Consider the following 16,152-nt stretch of genomic DNA (forward strand, 5'->3'; position numbering starts at 1 on the left):
TAACCTGGACAAATTGCAGTCTTGATAAATTGCCTTAACCTTGACAATTTGCAGTCTTGATAAAATTCAAATCCTTGACAAAATGCAAGTAATAGACCAATTACAACCCATTGATAATTTGCAAATGCTTTACATATTGCAAATCGTTGATAAATTGCAAAACCTTTACAAACTGTAAATCCCCGAAAAAAAAATATAGACAAATTGCAAATTTCTATCCAATGGTAAACTCTTGGCAAAATGCAAATTTCTTACTAATTTCACACCCTTTACAAACTGCAAATCCCAGACAAATTGCAAGTTATTGATAATTAGCAAAATTCTGACCAATTGCAAAGCCCTGACCAATTGCAAACCATTGACAAATTGTAAATTTCTGACCAAATACAAACCCTTTACAAACTGCAAATCCCAGACAAATTGCAAATTATTGATAATTAGCAAAATTCTGACCAGTTGCAAAGCTCTGACCAATTGCAAACCATTGACAAATTGTAAATTTCTGACCAAATACAAACCCTTTACAAACTGCAAATCCCAGACAAATTGCAAATTATTGATAATTAGCAAAATTCTGACCAGTTGCAAAGCTCTGACCAATTGCAAACCATTGGCAAATTGTAAATTTCTGACCAATTGCAAACCCTTTACAAACTGCAAATCCCAGACAAATTACAAATCCCAGACAAACTGCAAATTATTGATAAATTGCAAATTTATGACCAATTGCTAATCATTGACCAATTGCAAACCCTTGACAAAATGCAAAATATTGACAAATTGCAAATCCGTGACATATTTGGAAACGCCTGACAAATTTCAAACTCCTGACAGGTTGCAAACCCTCGACAAATTGCAAGCATTGGACAAATTGCAAGAGTTTGACAAATTGCAAACCCTAGTCTAAATTGTAAACACTTAGCAAATTGCAACCACAATTCTAAATTGCAAGTCCTTGACAAAATTGGGAGCCTTTGTAGGGTGACGGCCAGATCCCGTAGAAAACGGGAATATTCTGAACTATGGCCGTCGTTCTAAAAACGATTTTGGCGGGAGAAGCTAACTTAAAAAACCCACCTAACCTATGCTAAGAGCCGTATCCTTACCCAGGGGGGCTTCGCACCCCCGGACCCCCCCCCGGACCCCCCCCCCCCGGACCCCCCCCCCTCCCGGACACCCCCCCCCCCTTACACAACAGTTTCCTTACCTACGAGTACGACGGGAGAAGCTAACTTAAAAAACCCACCTGACCTATGCTAAAAGCCGTGTCCTTACCCAGGGGGGCTGCGCCCCCCCGGACCCCCCCTTACACAACATATTTAAGATCCGTAGACCATTTTCAAACGTTTTTATTCTATACAAGATAACAGTCAGAGCGATAATAAGCAAATTAGGACGCTTGGCCGTAGCGCTACAAACTACCCCAAAATTGACATAAAATCTATACTTGTAATTTCAAACGCACTCAAAAATCTATATAATGACAATTGAAAAAGGCATATTTACCAGCCAAGGGCTTTCAGACGAGCAAGAATCTCTTTTGATTGAAATTATGATCGTTCAAAAATGGATGGAATGTTTAATTAGCCACTTCACCCAGATGATTATTTACGCCTCAGGTCTTACTGAATTCCTTGTATTAATACATATAATTAACATATAAAAAGTACATTTAGCAGGCCAAGTCACACCTTATTAAAAGTGAGCAGCTGACTTATACATTACCACTATTATCCCTACATTAAGGGGTCGGTTGCCTGACGCGTCCTCTCCAACGCCTTCTATCAAAGGCACCCTCTTCCACCAAACCTCTTTGCTCCATATCATCCTTCACCTTATCTCTCCATCTTATTATTCTTCTTTTCTACTGTTATCCCTACATTAAGGGGTCGGTTGCCTGATACGCCCTCTCCAACGCCATCTATCAAAGGCATCCTCTTCCACCAAACCTCTTCTCTCCATATCATCCTTCACCTTATCTCTCCATCTTATTATTCTTCTTTTCTACTGTTATCCCTACATTAAGGGGTCGGTTGCCTGATACGCCCTCTCCAACGCCATCTATCAAAGGCATCCTCTTCCACCAAACCTCTTTTTTCCATATCTTCCTTCACCTTATTTCTCTATCTAATTCCTCTTCTTTCTTACTGTTATCCCTACATTAAGAGGTCGGTTGCCTGATGCATCCTCTCCAATGCCTTCTATCAAAGGCATCCTCCTCCACCAAACGTCTTCTCTCCATATCATCCTTCACCTTATTTCTCCATCTTATTATTCTTCTTTCCCACCGTTATCCCTGCATTAAGGGGTCGGTTTCCTGATGCGCCCTCTCCTATGCTCTTCGATCAAAGGCATCCTCTTCCACCAAACCTCTTTTCTCCATATCATCCTTCACCTTATCTCGCCATCTAATTCTTCCTCTTCCCCACCGTTATCCTTACATTAAGGGGTCGGTTGCCTTATGCCTCCTCTCTAATGGTTTCTATGAAAGGCATCCTCTTCCACTAAACCTCTCCTCTCCATATCATCCTTCACCTTATCTCTCTATCTTATTCTTCTTCTTTCCTACTGTTATCCCTGCATTAAGGGGTCGGTTGCCTGATGCGCCCTCTCCTATGCTCTTCGATCAAAGGCATCCTCTTCCACCAAACCTCTTTTCTCCATATCATCTTTCACCTTATCTCGCCATCTAATTCTTCCTCTTCCCCACCGTTATCCTTACATTAAGAGGTCGGTTGCCTTATGCCTCCTCTCTAATGGTTTCTATGAAAGGCATCCTCTTCCACCAAACCTCTTCTCTCCATATCATCCTTCACCTTATCTCTCCATCTTATTCTTCTTTCCCACCGTTATCCCTGCATTAAGTGTTCGGTTGCCTGATGGGCCCTCTCCTATGCTCTTCGATCAAAGCCATCCTCTTCCTCCAAACCTTTTCTCTCCATATCATTCTTCACCTTGAAAGCATAAAATACTTTAATGATATCAGGTGTTCATACATTTAAGTTCTTAGTGCTTTCTTCATCTAGTAAATATACATTGTTTGCCCATGTCTTTCCAAATATGCTTATGTTATAGTATTATTATTATTATCAGCTAAGCTACAATCCTAGATAGAAAAGTAGAATGCTAAAAGCTCTCTAAGTGCTCCAACAAGGAAAAATAGCCCAGTGAGGAAGGAGACAAGGAAATAAAACTACAAGTGATGAACAATTAAAAAACTATTTTAAGAACAGTAGCAACATTAAAATAGATCTTTCATATATAAACTATAAATACTTAAAAAATAAGAGAACTCAAAACTAAGACAGTGGAGGACCATGGTATAGAGGCTATCCCACTACCCAAGACTAGAGAACAATGGTTTGGTACACGGTTAAAAAAAAACCGTAATTTTAATCGGAAATTATCTGTAAAACTATACTGTTATCAACCGTATTTCAGCAAAATACAGGCGACCGTAATATTACTTTACTTTGTTATTATCGTTTACTGGTTGGTGACCGTAATATCACTCCTTTACATCAATATATCCGTTTTTAAAACGGTAAAAATCCTGGATTAAATGTTGCCAGGAATTTACCGTTTTCTTTTATGCAAATTATAAGTATACAGAGGCTATGCCACTACCCAAGACGAGGGAACAATGGTTTGGTATCTAACATATGTACACTTTTCAATGTCTCTTTTCTGCAGATATCCTCAGCAATGCTCAGTTACTTTCCAGAGTAATCAATACATAAAAAATAGGAGAACTCGAACCCAAGACAGTGGAAGACCATGGTGTAGAGGCTATGGCACTACCCAAGACTAGAGAACAATGATTTAGTATCTTATATATGTACACTTATCATTTTCTCTTTTCAGCAGATACCCTCTGCAATACTTAGTTACTTCCCAGAGTTGTCAATACATAAAAAAATAGGAGAACTCTAACCAAAGACAGGGGAAGACCAAGGCCTAGAAGCTATGGCACTACCCAAGAATAGAGAACAACGATTTAGTATCTTATATATGTACACTTTTCATTTTCTCTCTTCAGCAATGCTTAGTGACTTCTCAGAGTGGTCAATACATAGAAAAATAAGAGAACTCTAACCCAAGACAGTGGAAGACCATGGTGTAGAGGCTATGGCACTACCCAAGAATAGAGAACAATGGTTTGGTATTTAATATATGTACATTTTTCATTTTTTATTTTCAGCAGATACCCCCAGCAATGCTCAGTGACTTCCCAGAGTGGTCAATACATAAAAAAAAAAAAAAAATAGGAGAACTCTAACCAAAGACAGTGGAAGACCATGGCCTAGAAGCTATGGCACTACATAAGACTAGAGAACAATGGTTTGATTTTGGAGTGTCCTTCTCCTAGAAGAGCTGCTTACCATAGCTAAAGAGTCTCTTCTACCCTTACCAAGAAGAAAGTAGCCACTGAACAATTACAGTGCAGTAGTTAACCCCTTGGGTGAAGAAGAATTATTTGGTAATCTTTTCGTTTTCTCTTTTCAGCAGATACCCCCAGCAATGCTCAGTGACCTCCCAGAGTGGTCGTATGCTCATGTCGGCATCAGCAAATGACATTAGGAGCATCGCTTTCACAGATCTGCATTCCAGGGTTAGTAAGCCTGCTTCTAAGAGGATCCCATTTTGGGTAACTGTGTTCCTGGCATCTGTTGCTAAGTATCATTTGGGTCATTTTCTTCCAAAGCATACGTCCTTGAATTTTAGATTCGTGAATGGAAAATATACATTTTTTTATTATCTTCCAAAGAATACGTCCTACAATTTTAGAAAGGTGAATGAAAAACATATATTTTTTTTCTATTTTTTCTTAAAATTTAAGATAGTTAAAGGAAAAACTTTTTTTCCATAATTAGAAAAAAATTATTCACATTTTTGTTCTCTTAACTTTAGTTAAATTAAAAACTTTTTCCGTAATAGAAAAAAAATATGTATATATTTTTCCTCATAATTTTAGATGGTTAAAGTAAAAAAAAAAAGATTCCAAAATAAAAGAATATAAATTTTTTTTTCTCATTATTTTAGATAGTTAAATGAAAAACTTGTTCCATAATTGAAAATAATATGTATATTTTGTTTGTTCTCAGAAATTTATATAGTTAAATGAAAAACTTTTTTCCAATAAGTAGAAATTATGTATAATTTTTTTCTCAGAAGTTTAGAGGCAGGGAATTTCTTTCCATAATAAAGAAATATATTCATTTTTGTTCTCATAATTTTACATACATGAAGGAATTTTTTTTCCATAATTAATATATATATATGTATATATATATATATATATATATATATATATATATATATATATATACAGTATATATATATATATGTATATATATATATATATGTATATATATATATATATATATATATATATGTATATATATATGCATATATATATATATATATATGTATGTATACATACATATATATATATATATTGTTATCAGAATTTTATATGAAGTGAAATCTTTTTTTTTTTTTTCATTTTCTGTCCTTGTCTCCTTTTTATAGTATCATTGATATCCATAGCTTTCTCCTTGCAACTTTATATCCCAAAACTTCACTGCTAACTGAGTGATATATATTCTTAATATCACACCAAAATTGTCATTACAATTTCGAATGCTCTTCTCTTGACCAGGTTTACTTAAATATCGTTTCATAGTTTTTACATATAACTTATCTACTTTAACGTTGATAATGTATTTAGCATACTAAATACTTAATTACTTAATACTTGATACCTTATTACTTAATACTTTATTACTTAATACTTTATCACTTCTCATATATAGTTTATTGGTCATTTCTGCGTTTCCTTTCCACACTGGGCTATTTTTCCCTGTTGGAGCCCTTAAGTTTATAGCTTTTTGCTTTTCAACTAGGGTTGTAGCTTAGTTAATGATAATAATAATAATAATAATAATAATAATAATAATAATAATAATAATAATAAGCTGCTTTACCTGTTGAAGCCTTTGGGCTTATAGGACCCTGCTTTTAAAATTAGGATTGTAGCTGGGCTTATAATAAATCTAAAATGTTTGATTAATATTTTGATTGATTATTATAATTATCAGCATTTAGATAAATAATTAGAGGCCTTTTTATATTAATTACAACCGTCCATGATAATGTCTTGACACATTTGATGAATATATTTTCAACAACATCATCATCATCATCATCTCCTCCTACGCAAAGGGTCTCTGACGTACATATTTTATTATTTCTTTTAGATATATTTTATCCCTGTGTCTTGAGACTCTTTAGCTATGGTAAGCAACTCTTCTAGGAGAAAGACACTCCAAAATTAAACCATTGTTCTCTAGTCTTGGGTAGTGCCATAGCCTCTGTACCATGGTCTTCCACTGTCCTGAGTTAGAGTTCTCTTGCTTGAGGGTACATTTTTCTATCTGATTTCTTTTCTTCTTGTTTTGTTAAAGTTTTTATAGTTTATATAGGAAATATTTATTTTAATGTTGTTACTCTTCTTAACATATTTTATTTTTCCTTGTTTCCTTTCCTCACTGGGCTATTTTCCCTGTTGGGGCCCCTGGGCTTATAGTATCCTGCTTTTCCAACTAGGGTTGTAGCTTAGCAAGTAATAATAATAATAATAATAATAATAATAATAATAATAATAATAATAATCATCTATTACAGCATCCTGCTTTTCAAACTCAGGTTGTAGCTTAGCAAGTAATAATAATAATAATAATAATAATAATAATAATCTATTACTCATAAACGATATCATTGTAATTACCTTCATTCATATTTGTATTAATCATAATTTTCTATTGTTTAATTCTTACTGCAGATGCTTTACCTCTTTTTAATGATTTATTCATATTTTATTGTCATTATTTCACCGTCTAATTTCTCAATATCCTATTTAACGTTCTACAAGTCCTTCATCCCAGATAAATCATCTACCATTTCTTCAGTGACTTATCAAAACATTATTTAATAGAAGGACACTCAGTAGAGCGCAGACCTCCGCCGCGACAGCTTATTTCTCGACCTTTCGCTCGACCTTGACTTTTGACCTTAACATGTATTAATTGGTGTGGATTTTCATGTACTCAAATATGAACCAAATTTGAAGTCTTTTTGACAAGGATGTCCAAACTTATAGCTGATTACGTGAATTGGACATTTTGCTTGACTCTGACCTTGACCTTTGACCTTTCAAAATTTAATCATTTCCAGCTCTTTATATAACAGGTTAAAATCCCTGAAAGTTTCATTACTTTACAATTAAAATTGTAGCTGTATGGTTGATGACTAGAATTTGACCATGGACTCGACCTTGACCTTCGACCTTAACATGTATGAATTAGCGTGGATTTTCATACACTCAAATATGAACCAAGTTTGAAGTCTCTGTGATAACGATATCCAAACTTTTGGCTGATTACTTGAATTGGATATTATGCTTGACCGTGACCTTGACCTTTGACCCTGACCTTAGATCTTGACCTTTCAAAATTTAATAATTTCCAGCTTTTCACGTGATAGTTAATCCCTGCAAGTTTCATTATTCTACGATTGAAATTGTGGCCAGGAAGGTGTTCACTAACAAACACACACAAACTGGGAGTAAAACATAACCTCCTTCCAACTCCGCTTGCGGAGGTAACTAATTCCTCGTCTCCATTATATCTCCAGCGGATCACCCGAGGCATGTGCCGCTCCGAGGACCAGTTTGGATCGCCATCCATATTCCCTGACGCTCCTCCTCACGAAGCCAGCGAGAGCGGGATATTCGACTCCCGAAGTCTCCCCCGTCAGAATGGGAGTAGATTGAGTCGTTTTGTCTCGACTTCCTCCTTCAGCAGCGACGGGGGCACTCCCTGCAGGTGCTGCAGGCCGAAGAAGAAGAGGTGTCACAGGAATTTCGGGCGAAGAGAGGATACCTTCGATCAGACGGATGTGAAGGAGACTCTTAGCAATGGAACTAGCGAGGAAGTTCTCTGAATCCAAATCGATTTCTTAAACGTTCGATATATTCTTTAAATTGCGAAGCCTAAAGATTTATTTCCTTTCATTTCTTTATTTTTATCTATTTTCATTGCGAGAATTATAAAAAACTGAAGGATGATCTTTGGCATTTTTTATTTTCATGACAAAAACTGGAGGGATAATTTTTTACTTTTTATATTTTCATCACGAAAATTTAGAAAATTGGAAGGATAATTTTTGGCATTATTTATTTTCATTGCGAGAATTAAAAAAAAAATGGAAGGATAATTTTTGACTTTTCTATTTTCATTACGAGAATTTTAAAAACTGGAAGGATAAATTTTTACTTTTTATTTTCATCACGAGGATTTAAAAAAAACTAGAAGCATAAACTTTGGCTTTTTTTTATTTTCATCACGAGGATTTAAAAAAACCGGAAGGATAAATTTTTATTTTTTTATTTTCATCTCGACAATTTAAAAAAAATGGAAGGATAAAATTTGGTTTTTTCTATTTTTATCACGGGGATTTTAAAAAATGGAAGGATAAACTTTGGCTTTTTTATTTTCATCACGAGATTTAAAAAAACCGGAAGGATAATTTTTGTCTTTTTATTTTCATCTCGAGGATTTAAAAACACCGGATTTTTTTTTTTATTATTTTCACCTCGAGGATTTAGAAAAACTGAACGATATTTTTTTTCTATTTTCATCACGAGATTTAGAAAAAAAGAAATTGAAAAATAATCCTTACCTTTTTTTCTATTTTCATCACGAGATTCAGAAAAAAAATTGAAAAATAATCCTTACCTTTTTTTCTATTTTCATCACGAGAATTATAAAAAAAAAATAAAATTAAAAAATTTTATCTATGGCTTTTAAAAAGACTATATTAAGAAAAAAACATCTTTGAAATGTTAGATGTTCAAGATGTGAAATTATCTCTGCTCATTGACCAGTCATAAATGTTGTGATAAGTGTGGATATACGGTACAAATTAAGGTAAATTTCGTACATATACACATGTATTTATGTAAGTGGATGTTGGAAGCTCAAAGTGTAGATGTACTGAAAATGTTATGTATGTATGTATGTATGTATGTATGTAAATATATATATATATATATATATATATATATATATATATATATATACAGTATAAATATGTATGTATTTTATATATATATGTATATATATATATATATATATATATATATATATATATATATATATACACATACATATATACATATATATATGTTTGTATATATATATATATATATATATATATATATATATATATGTATATATATATATATATATATATATATATATATATATATATATGTTAAGAGTAGTATCCTGAGTTACCACAATAATATCAATGAGAATTATATGTTACTTTATGTTACCAATACATAATTACGTGTTGAAATTAACGCCAAGTGACATACAAATTGAAAATGAACAGTGAAAATAATGAATTTACGATTGTTAAAAACCAGTCTGACAGTTCATGATAAACCACCCGTTAGATTTTATGGTCTTTATTAATAATAAAGAAAACACATTCTCCATCCACCTAGGACCAGGGAGGGCCAGACAATGGCTGCTGATGACTCGGCAGATAGATCTACAGGCTCCCCCAAGGATGGTGTGGTTACAGACACTACTAGAAACAAGCTGGAATTGATCTCGAACTCTAGTGCAATAGATTGCCGGGCAGAGACTTGTAGAAACATTCCCTAGAGCAATTTACTAGTAAAAAAATCTAGCTTGAATGGGTCTTGAACCCCTGTGCAATGGATTGCTAGGCAGGGATTGATTTAAAAATAAAGAAATATAGAAATAATAAAATGAAACGTATTCAACTTTACACATTCATGGATGTTTCGTGAACTGTATCAATGTGGTTTTGAAATCTACCCTGTAGTGCCATAATTAAGTTTCCTTTGAAAAACAAGTGTTTATAATGTTACGAAAATACAAAACGACAAACTAAAGCGCCAAAAGTTGTTTATAAGACACGAAAACCAGTTTTGAAAACATTACGAAAATGTCGCTGGCTCTCTTGTCGTTATATATATAAAAGAAAATACAATTTTAACATCTCAGTCATGTTCTATATAAATGGAAATACAATTTTACCATCTCAATTTGACCCCTTGACTTTCAAATACATGTACAGTTGGATACATGTATTCCTGACACATCTTTCATTGAGGGAGTTCACCCTGTCATACCTTACTGCGCGGCGGGTTACTTTGGGTCTCCGGCCCACCACATCTGCTATAACTCCCTACGCTGCTTGGTAACTCGCCGCGCAGTAAGGAGTGTAACACCGTAAAATACAATCATTTAATGATAGACTCTGAGATCAGTGATATACTGCATATCTGTGTTTTCCATTCATGTGATGTATGTAATTATACAGTAGTGTATGTGGAATAAATTCATCTTCAGTGTTTGTTTCTTTATTTTTCCTTTTTTGAAATATACATTTTTTTATATACATGTATATTTTTTCGAAGAGATTGTTTCGTTTTATAAATCCTCTTTCTGGATAAACTTGAAAAAAAAAATGTCAATTAGGAATGTATAATGCAATGTAATACAGTAGAATGCATAATTCTTGTATTTCAGTGATTTTGTAATAGTATTTGCTGAGTGTATTTCATAAAATCTAGCTTAGAAATTGTCACTATTGCAGAATATTACATCTATGAAAGAAGTCTTTCATAAGGCTACAGACAATATATAATGATTTATAACGCTAAATTATATAGCCAACAAACGCTTGTCACATCAAATGTAATTAATTAAAATTATTATTAAAATTATTGAAATTATTGTTACTATTATTAAAATGATTAAAATACTATTATTTTTAAAATTATTAAAATGATTTCACTAAATATCTCTAGGGGTTCTTTTGTTTTGTCTGTATTTTCATTGAACATTATCTTAGTTTTACTCATATTCATTTTCAGTCCTATATAATTATGAAGTTATGAATATTTGCATCAGACTGAATAATGAGCACAGTGCTAACTACCAATTAAAGGTCACATTATATTTTTAAAAATTTCAGAAAAAACCTGAATGCTTTTTAACAATTCTTCTCCATTTGGTTCAATATATATATATATATATATATATATATATATATATATATATATATATATACACAGTATATATATATATATATATATATATATATACATATATATATATATGTATATATATATATATATGTATATATATATATATATATATATATATATATATATATATATATATATATATATATATTCATCACTTGCCAAAGTCTTGAATAGACATTTCCAGATATGACTGTCACTGGAATGTGTTAAAAGGCCTTCCAGGATGTCTCATTGAAACAGGTAAGTTTAAAGTTATAAAGGTCGATTATGAATAGCATAGATATGTAACTTGACTTTGTGTCTCTTCTTACATTCATTTGTCAGACTGATTGTGGGACTTTAGAGTGTGCTCGAACTTTAGTGTGGATTCGATATTTGGAGTGTGCTTGAACTTTATTATGTGCTTGAACTTTAGCGTGGATTCAAGATTTGGAGTGTGCTTGAACTTTATTATGTGCTCGAACTTTAGTGTGGATTCAAAATTTGGAGTGTGCTCGAACTTTATTATGTGCTTGAACTTTAGTGTGGATTCAAAATTTGGAGTGTGCTTGAACTTTATTATGTGCTTGAACTTTAGTGTGGATTCAAAATTTGGAGTGTGCTCGAACTTTATTATGTGCTTGAACTTTAGTGTGGATTCAAAATTTGGAGTGTGCTTGAACATTATTATGTGCTTGAACTTTAGTGTGGATTCAAGATTTGAAGTGTGCTTGAACTTTATTATGTGCTTGAACTTTAGTGTGGATTCAAAATTTGGAGTGTGCTTGAACTTTATTATGTGCTCGGACTTTATGTTATGCTCGAACTTAAGTGTGTGCTCGAACTTTAGTGTGTGTTACAACTTTAGCGTGTTTAAACTTTACTGTGTACTCGAACTTGAGTGTGTTCTCGAACTTTAGTGCGGACTTAAAATTTGGAGTGTGCTCGACCTTTATTATGTGCTCGAACTTTATGTTATGCTCGAACTTTAGTGTGTGTTTGAACTTTAGCGTGTTCAAACTTTACTGTGTACTCGAACTTAAGTGTGTGCTCGAACTTTAGTGTGTATTCAAAATTTGGAGTGTGCTCGAACTTTTTTGTGTGCTCGAACTTTAGTGTGTGTTCGGATTTGGGAGTTTGCTTGAACTTTGCTCTTCTCAAGCTTTATGGTGTGTTCTAATTTTATCGTGATTTTGAACTCTGGAGTGTGCTCGAACTTTATGTGTGTGCTCGAATTTTGGTTTGCTACAACTTTGTGTGCTCGAACTTTAGGGTATGGTCGAATTTGGGAGTTTTCTCGAACTTTAATCTTCTCTAACTTTATAGTGTGTTCGAAATTTTTAGTGTGGTCAAACTTCAGTGTGTTTTTTAACCCTATTGTGTGCTTAAACTTTAGCGTGTGCTCAAACTTTAGTGTGTGATCGAACTTTTAAGTGTGCTCGAATTATGAGTATTAGATGACTATTGGATATCATATCACGTAAAACTTTTAAGATCAGAATCTTCCCTTGATATATATATATATATATATATATATATATATATATATATATATATATATATATATATACAGTATATATACATTTATGTATATATACAGTATATATATATATATATATATATATATGTGTATATATATATATACTGTATATATACATAAATGTATATATACTGTATATATATATATATATATATATATATATATATATATACATATATATGTTTGTATATATATATATATATATATATATATATATATATATATATATATATATATATATATATACAGTATATATACATTTATGTATATATACAGTATATATATATATATATATATATATATATATATGTATATATATATACTGTATATATACATAAATATATATATACTGTATATATATATATATATATATATATATATATATATATACATATATATGTTTGCATATATATATATATATATATATATACATATACATATATATGTTTATGTTTGTATATATATATATACTGTATATATATATATATATATATATATATATATATATATACAGTATATATATATATATATATATATATATATATATATATATATATATATATACATATACATATATATGTTTGTATATATATATATATATATATATATATATATATATATATAGTATATACTTTATATACATATATATATATATATATATATATAAATATATATATTCATATATGTATATATATATATATATACATATATATAAAAAACAAGAATCACCAATAATATTTGAAATATACATCTTATCCATATGATAAAATATATTGGCCTACGCTCGCATACATAAGGTAAGACATAAAAAGCGAATACATATCATTACTGGTCTTATTAATTAATTTGGGAAGAAAAAAACTTTAATTTATGAAACTTTACGAAATATATTAATAATACCTAATAAAGTTTGAGAGATCTACATTGTAATAATTAGAGTAAAACGAATTATAAAGGTTTTAAATGCCACTCGTGAATGGCAAAGGCAAGGAACAGTGACAATACCCTATAAACTTACCATATATACATATGATCAACAAACCCCATCTCCACCCAAGCTAGAACCAGGGAGACCCAGGCAATGGCTGCTGATGAAATAGCAGGTAGAACTATAGGCTCCCCCAAACGCCACATCCTTAGCTCAAAAGGATGGTGAGGTTACAGGAACTTGGAAATATTAGAAGAAACGGTCGAGCTTGAGAATATTCGAACGCTAGTCTTACAGATCGGTAGGCAGGGACGTTTCCAATAGACCACCACAATCACAATGATGAGTAGTATCTACAGTGAAATTAATAGCAAAAAAAAAAAAAAAAAAACTATAAAATGGATTTTGAAGGGAGAATTTTTTTTTTTTTTTTTTTTTTTTTTTTTTTTTTGTAATTAATTGATTGATTATAAGTTATCTGGCAACCTGACATCTAAGGTCATTGACGGCTACATTATTTCTTATAAATAAATAAATAAATATTAATTCAGTTTAGAAGAGACTCTTTAGCTATGGTAAGCAGCTCTTCTAGGAGAAGAACACTCCAAATTCAAATCATTGTTCTCTAGTCTTGGGTAGTGCCATAGCCTCTGTACCATGGTCTTCCATTGTCTTGGGTTAGAGTTCTCTTGCTTGAGGGTACACTCGGGCATACTATTCTACCTAATTTCTCTTCCTCTGGTTTTGTTAAAGTTTATATAGTTTATATGGGAAATATTTATTTTAATGATGTTACTCTTCTTGGAACATTTCATTTCCTTGTTTCCTTTCCTCACTGGGCTATTTTCCCTGTTGGGGCCCCTGAGCTTATAGCATTCTGCTTTTCCAATTAGGGTTGTAGCTTAGCAAGAAATAATAATAATAATAATAATAATAATACAGGGACGTGTTCATAAAGCTAGAAATCACCAGCCTCCATAAATCACATGTTTGGCTAAGCAACGTAGATCAGCCGTAAGATGAAACTACCCTCCCCCCCCCTCCCCAGAACTAACAACACAACCCCCCCCCCCGGTGCTCGGTATCTAAAGAATCCCCCCCCCCCTCACTTTCTTCACCTTGGCTCGAGATATCTTCACGACCTTAATTACCTGGTGCCCAGTGTCGTTTAATTGGAGAGAGAGAGTGAGAGAAGCCCTGGTATGTGAGCCCAGCTATTTCGGGACATTTTTTGACCTATTGGGATGGATGTAGAGAGAGAGAGAGAGAGAGAGAGAGAGAGAGAGAGATGTGCGTGTGTGTGTATGTACGTATGTCCGCATACTGGCATTCACATATACGCACGCACACTCAGATCTTTGCTTACTCATTTGTCATCCCGCAAAATCCAGTTTTTATTGAGATATTTCTCTTATTCTTATATTGATGTTAGACATTCTTTAAATGTGTGTGTGTGTGTGTGTGTGTGTGTGTGTGTGTGTGTGTGTGTGTGTGCAAGTAATAGTCAATTCGCTTTTATCACAAAATTCATGATTCTTTATATAAAACATTTTCTCTCTTTCTTTTGTTTTCCTCCATGAACTGATACACATTTCTTTTTTAGTACATAATGGTGTCCCATTTTCTATTAACCATAGGTTGAATTTCCCGCTTTAGTTACGTGATTTGGCAACAGGTGGCGATAGCAGCGTTCGTCGTCTGCTGTTTTGTTTACTTCAGTTTTAAAATCTTGACTCCTTGTGAAGTGTTATGGCTGGTATCCCTCGTTAAAACAAGAAATCTAGCTAATCAATAGGCTCAAATCTCGCCAGTTCTAATTGCGTTTTAGTGCGTTTTGCGTGCACGTGAGTGTGGATGTTATAATCAACAGAGAAGGATTATCTTAAACCTACGCTACTACGCGGCTTAAACCTTCGCTACTTCGTGGTATCGAGATGGTTCAAGATGGACCAGGTGAAGATTCGTAAAAAGACGTAAAGACTGCATGATTATTAGCAATGTTCAGTCATTCTCTAGACTATAGACAATCTATACCATGTTTAAAAGCCTAGATATAAATCAATGCAGACAAGATAGCCTAAATTCGCCATTTACAGCTCCGCGAGTTGACCACCATACGATGTCGGACGAGACCAGATAGCAGAAATGGGAGTCGGTGAGTGTTATGTAGAAATTAGAAATCGACTTTTTCCAGTGTTAGTTTGTTTATTTCTTGTACAGTTTTACGAATCGTAAATATTATTTATTTATTTGATAGGATATATGATTTTAGGGTATTAAAATCATTGACTATCCAGATATGGTAAAAATAGTTTTATTGAACATTGAGTGGCGAGTCTTGTGGCTAGCTGGCTAGCGCTTACAGAAGTCTTACAATACAACAGGTAACTATTTTTGAGGATTGATTATAGACTCAAAAATTACGTGCTTACATAAGTTGTACGTTTTATAACTTCGCCAACGTTGTTGCGAAGGTTATTTTTTGATAGGCGTGTATTTAACTTTTTATTTATTTTTGTTTGTGATTCACATAACTCAAAAAACTATTAGACC

General features: G+C 32.6%; 1 protein-coding gene across 1 annotated transcript in view; it reads left to right on the top strand.

Moving 5' to 3' along the window:
• The window catches only part of LOC137656769 (RYamide receptor-like), a 43,629-nt gene extending 35,294 nt beyond the window's left edge, over positions 1-8,335 (top strand). The window contains exons 7-8 of the mRNA XM_068391033.1: positions 4,507-4,612; positions 7,696-8,335. Coding sequence (XP_068247134.1) covers positions 4,507-4,612; positions 7,696-8,004 — 415 coding nt within the window. The 3' untranslated portion in view covers positions 8,005-8,335. The remainder of the gene's footprint in view (positions 1-4,506; positions 4,613-7,695) is intronic.
• The last annotated feature ends 7,817 nt before the right edge of the window (positions 8,336-16,152 follow it).

The sequence above is a fragment of the Palaemon carinicauda genome, chromosome 17 (genome assembly GCF_036898095.1).
Source record: "Palaemon carinicauda isolate YSFRI2023 chromosome 17, ASM3689809v2, whole genome shotgun sequence".
Lineage (NCBI taxonomy): Eukaryota > Metazoa > Arthropoda > Malacostraca > Decapoda > Palaemonidae > Palaemon > Palaemon carinicauda.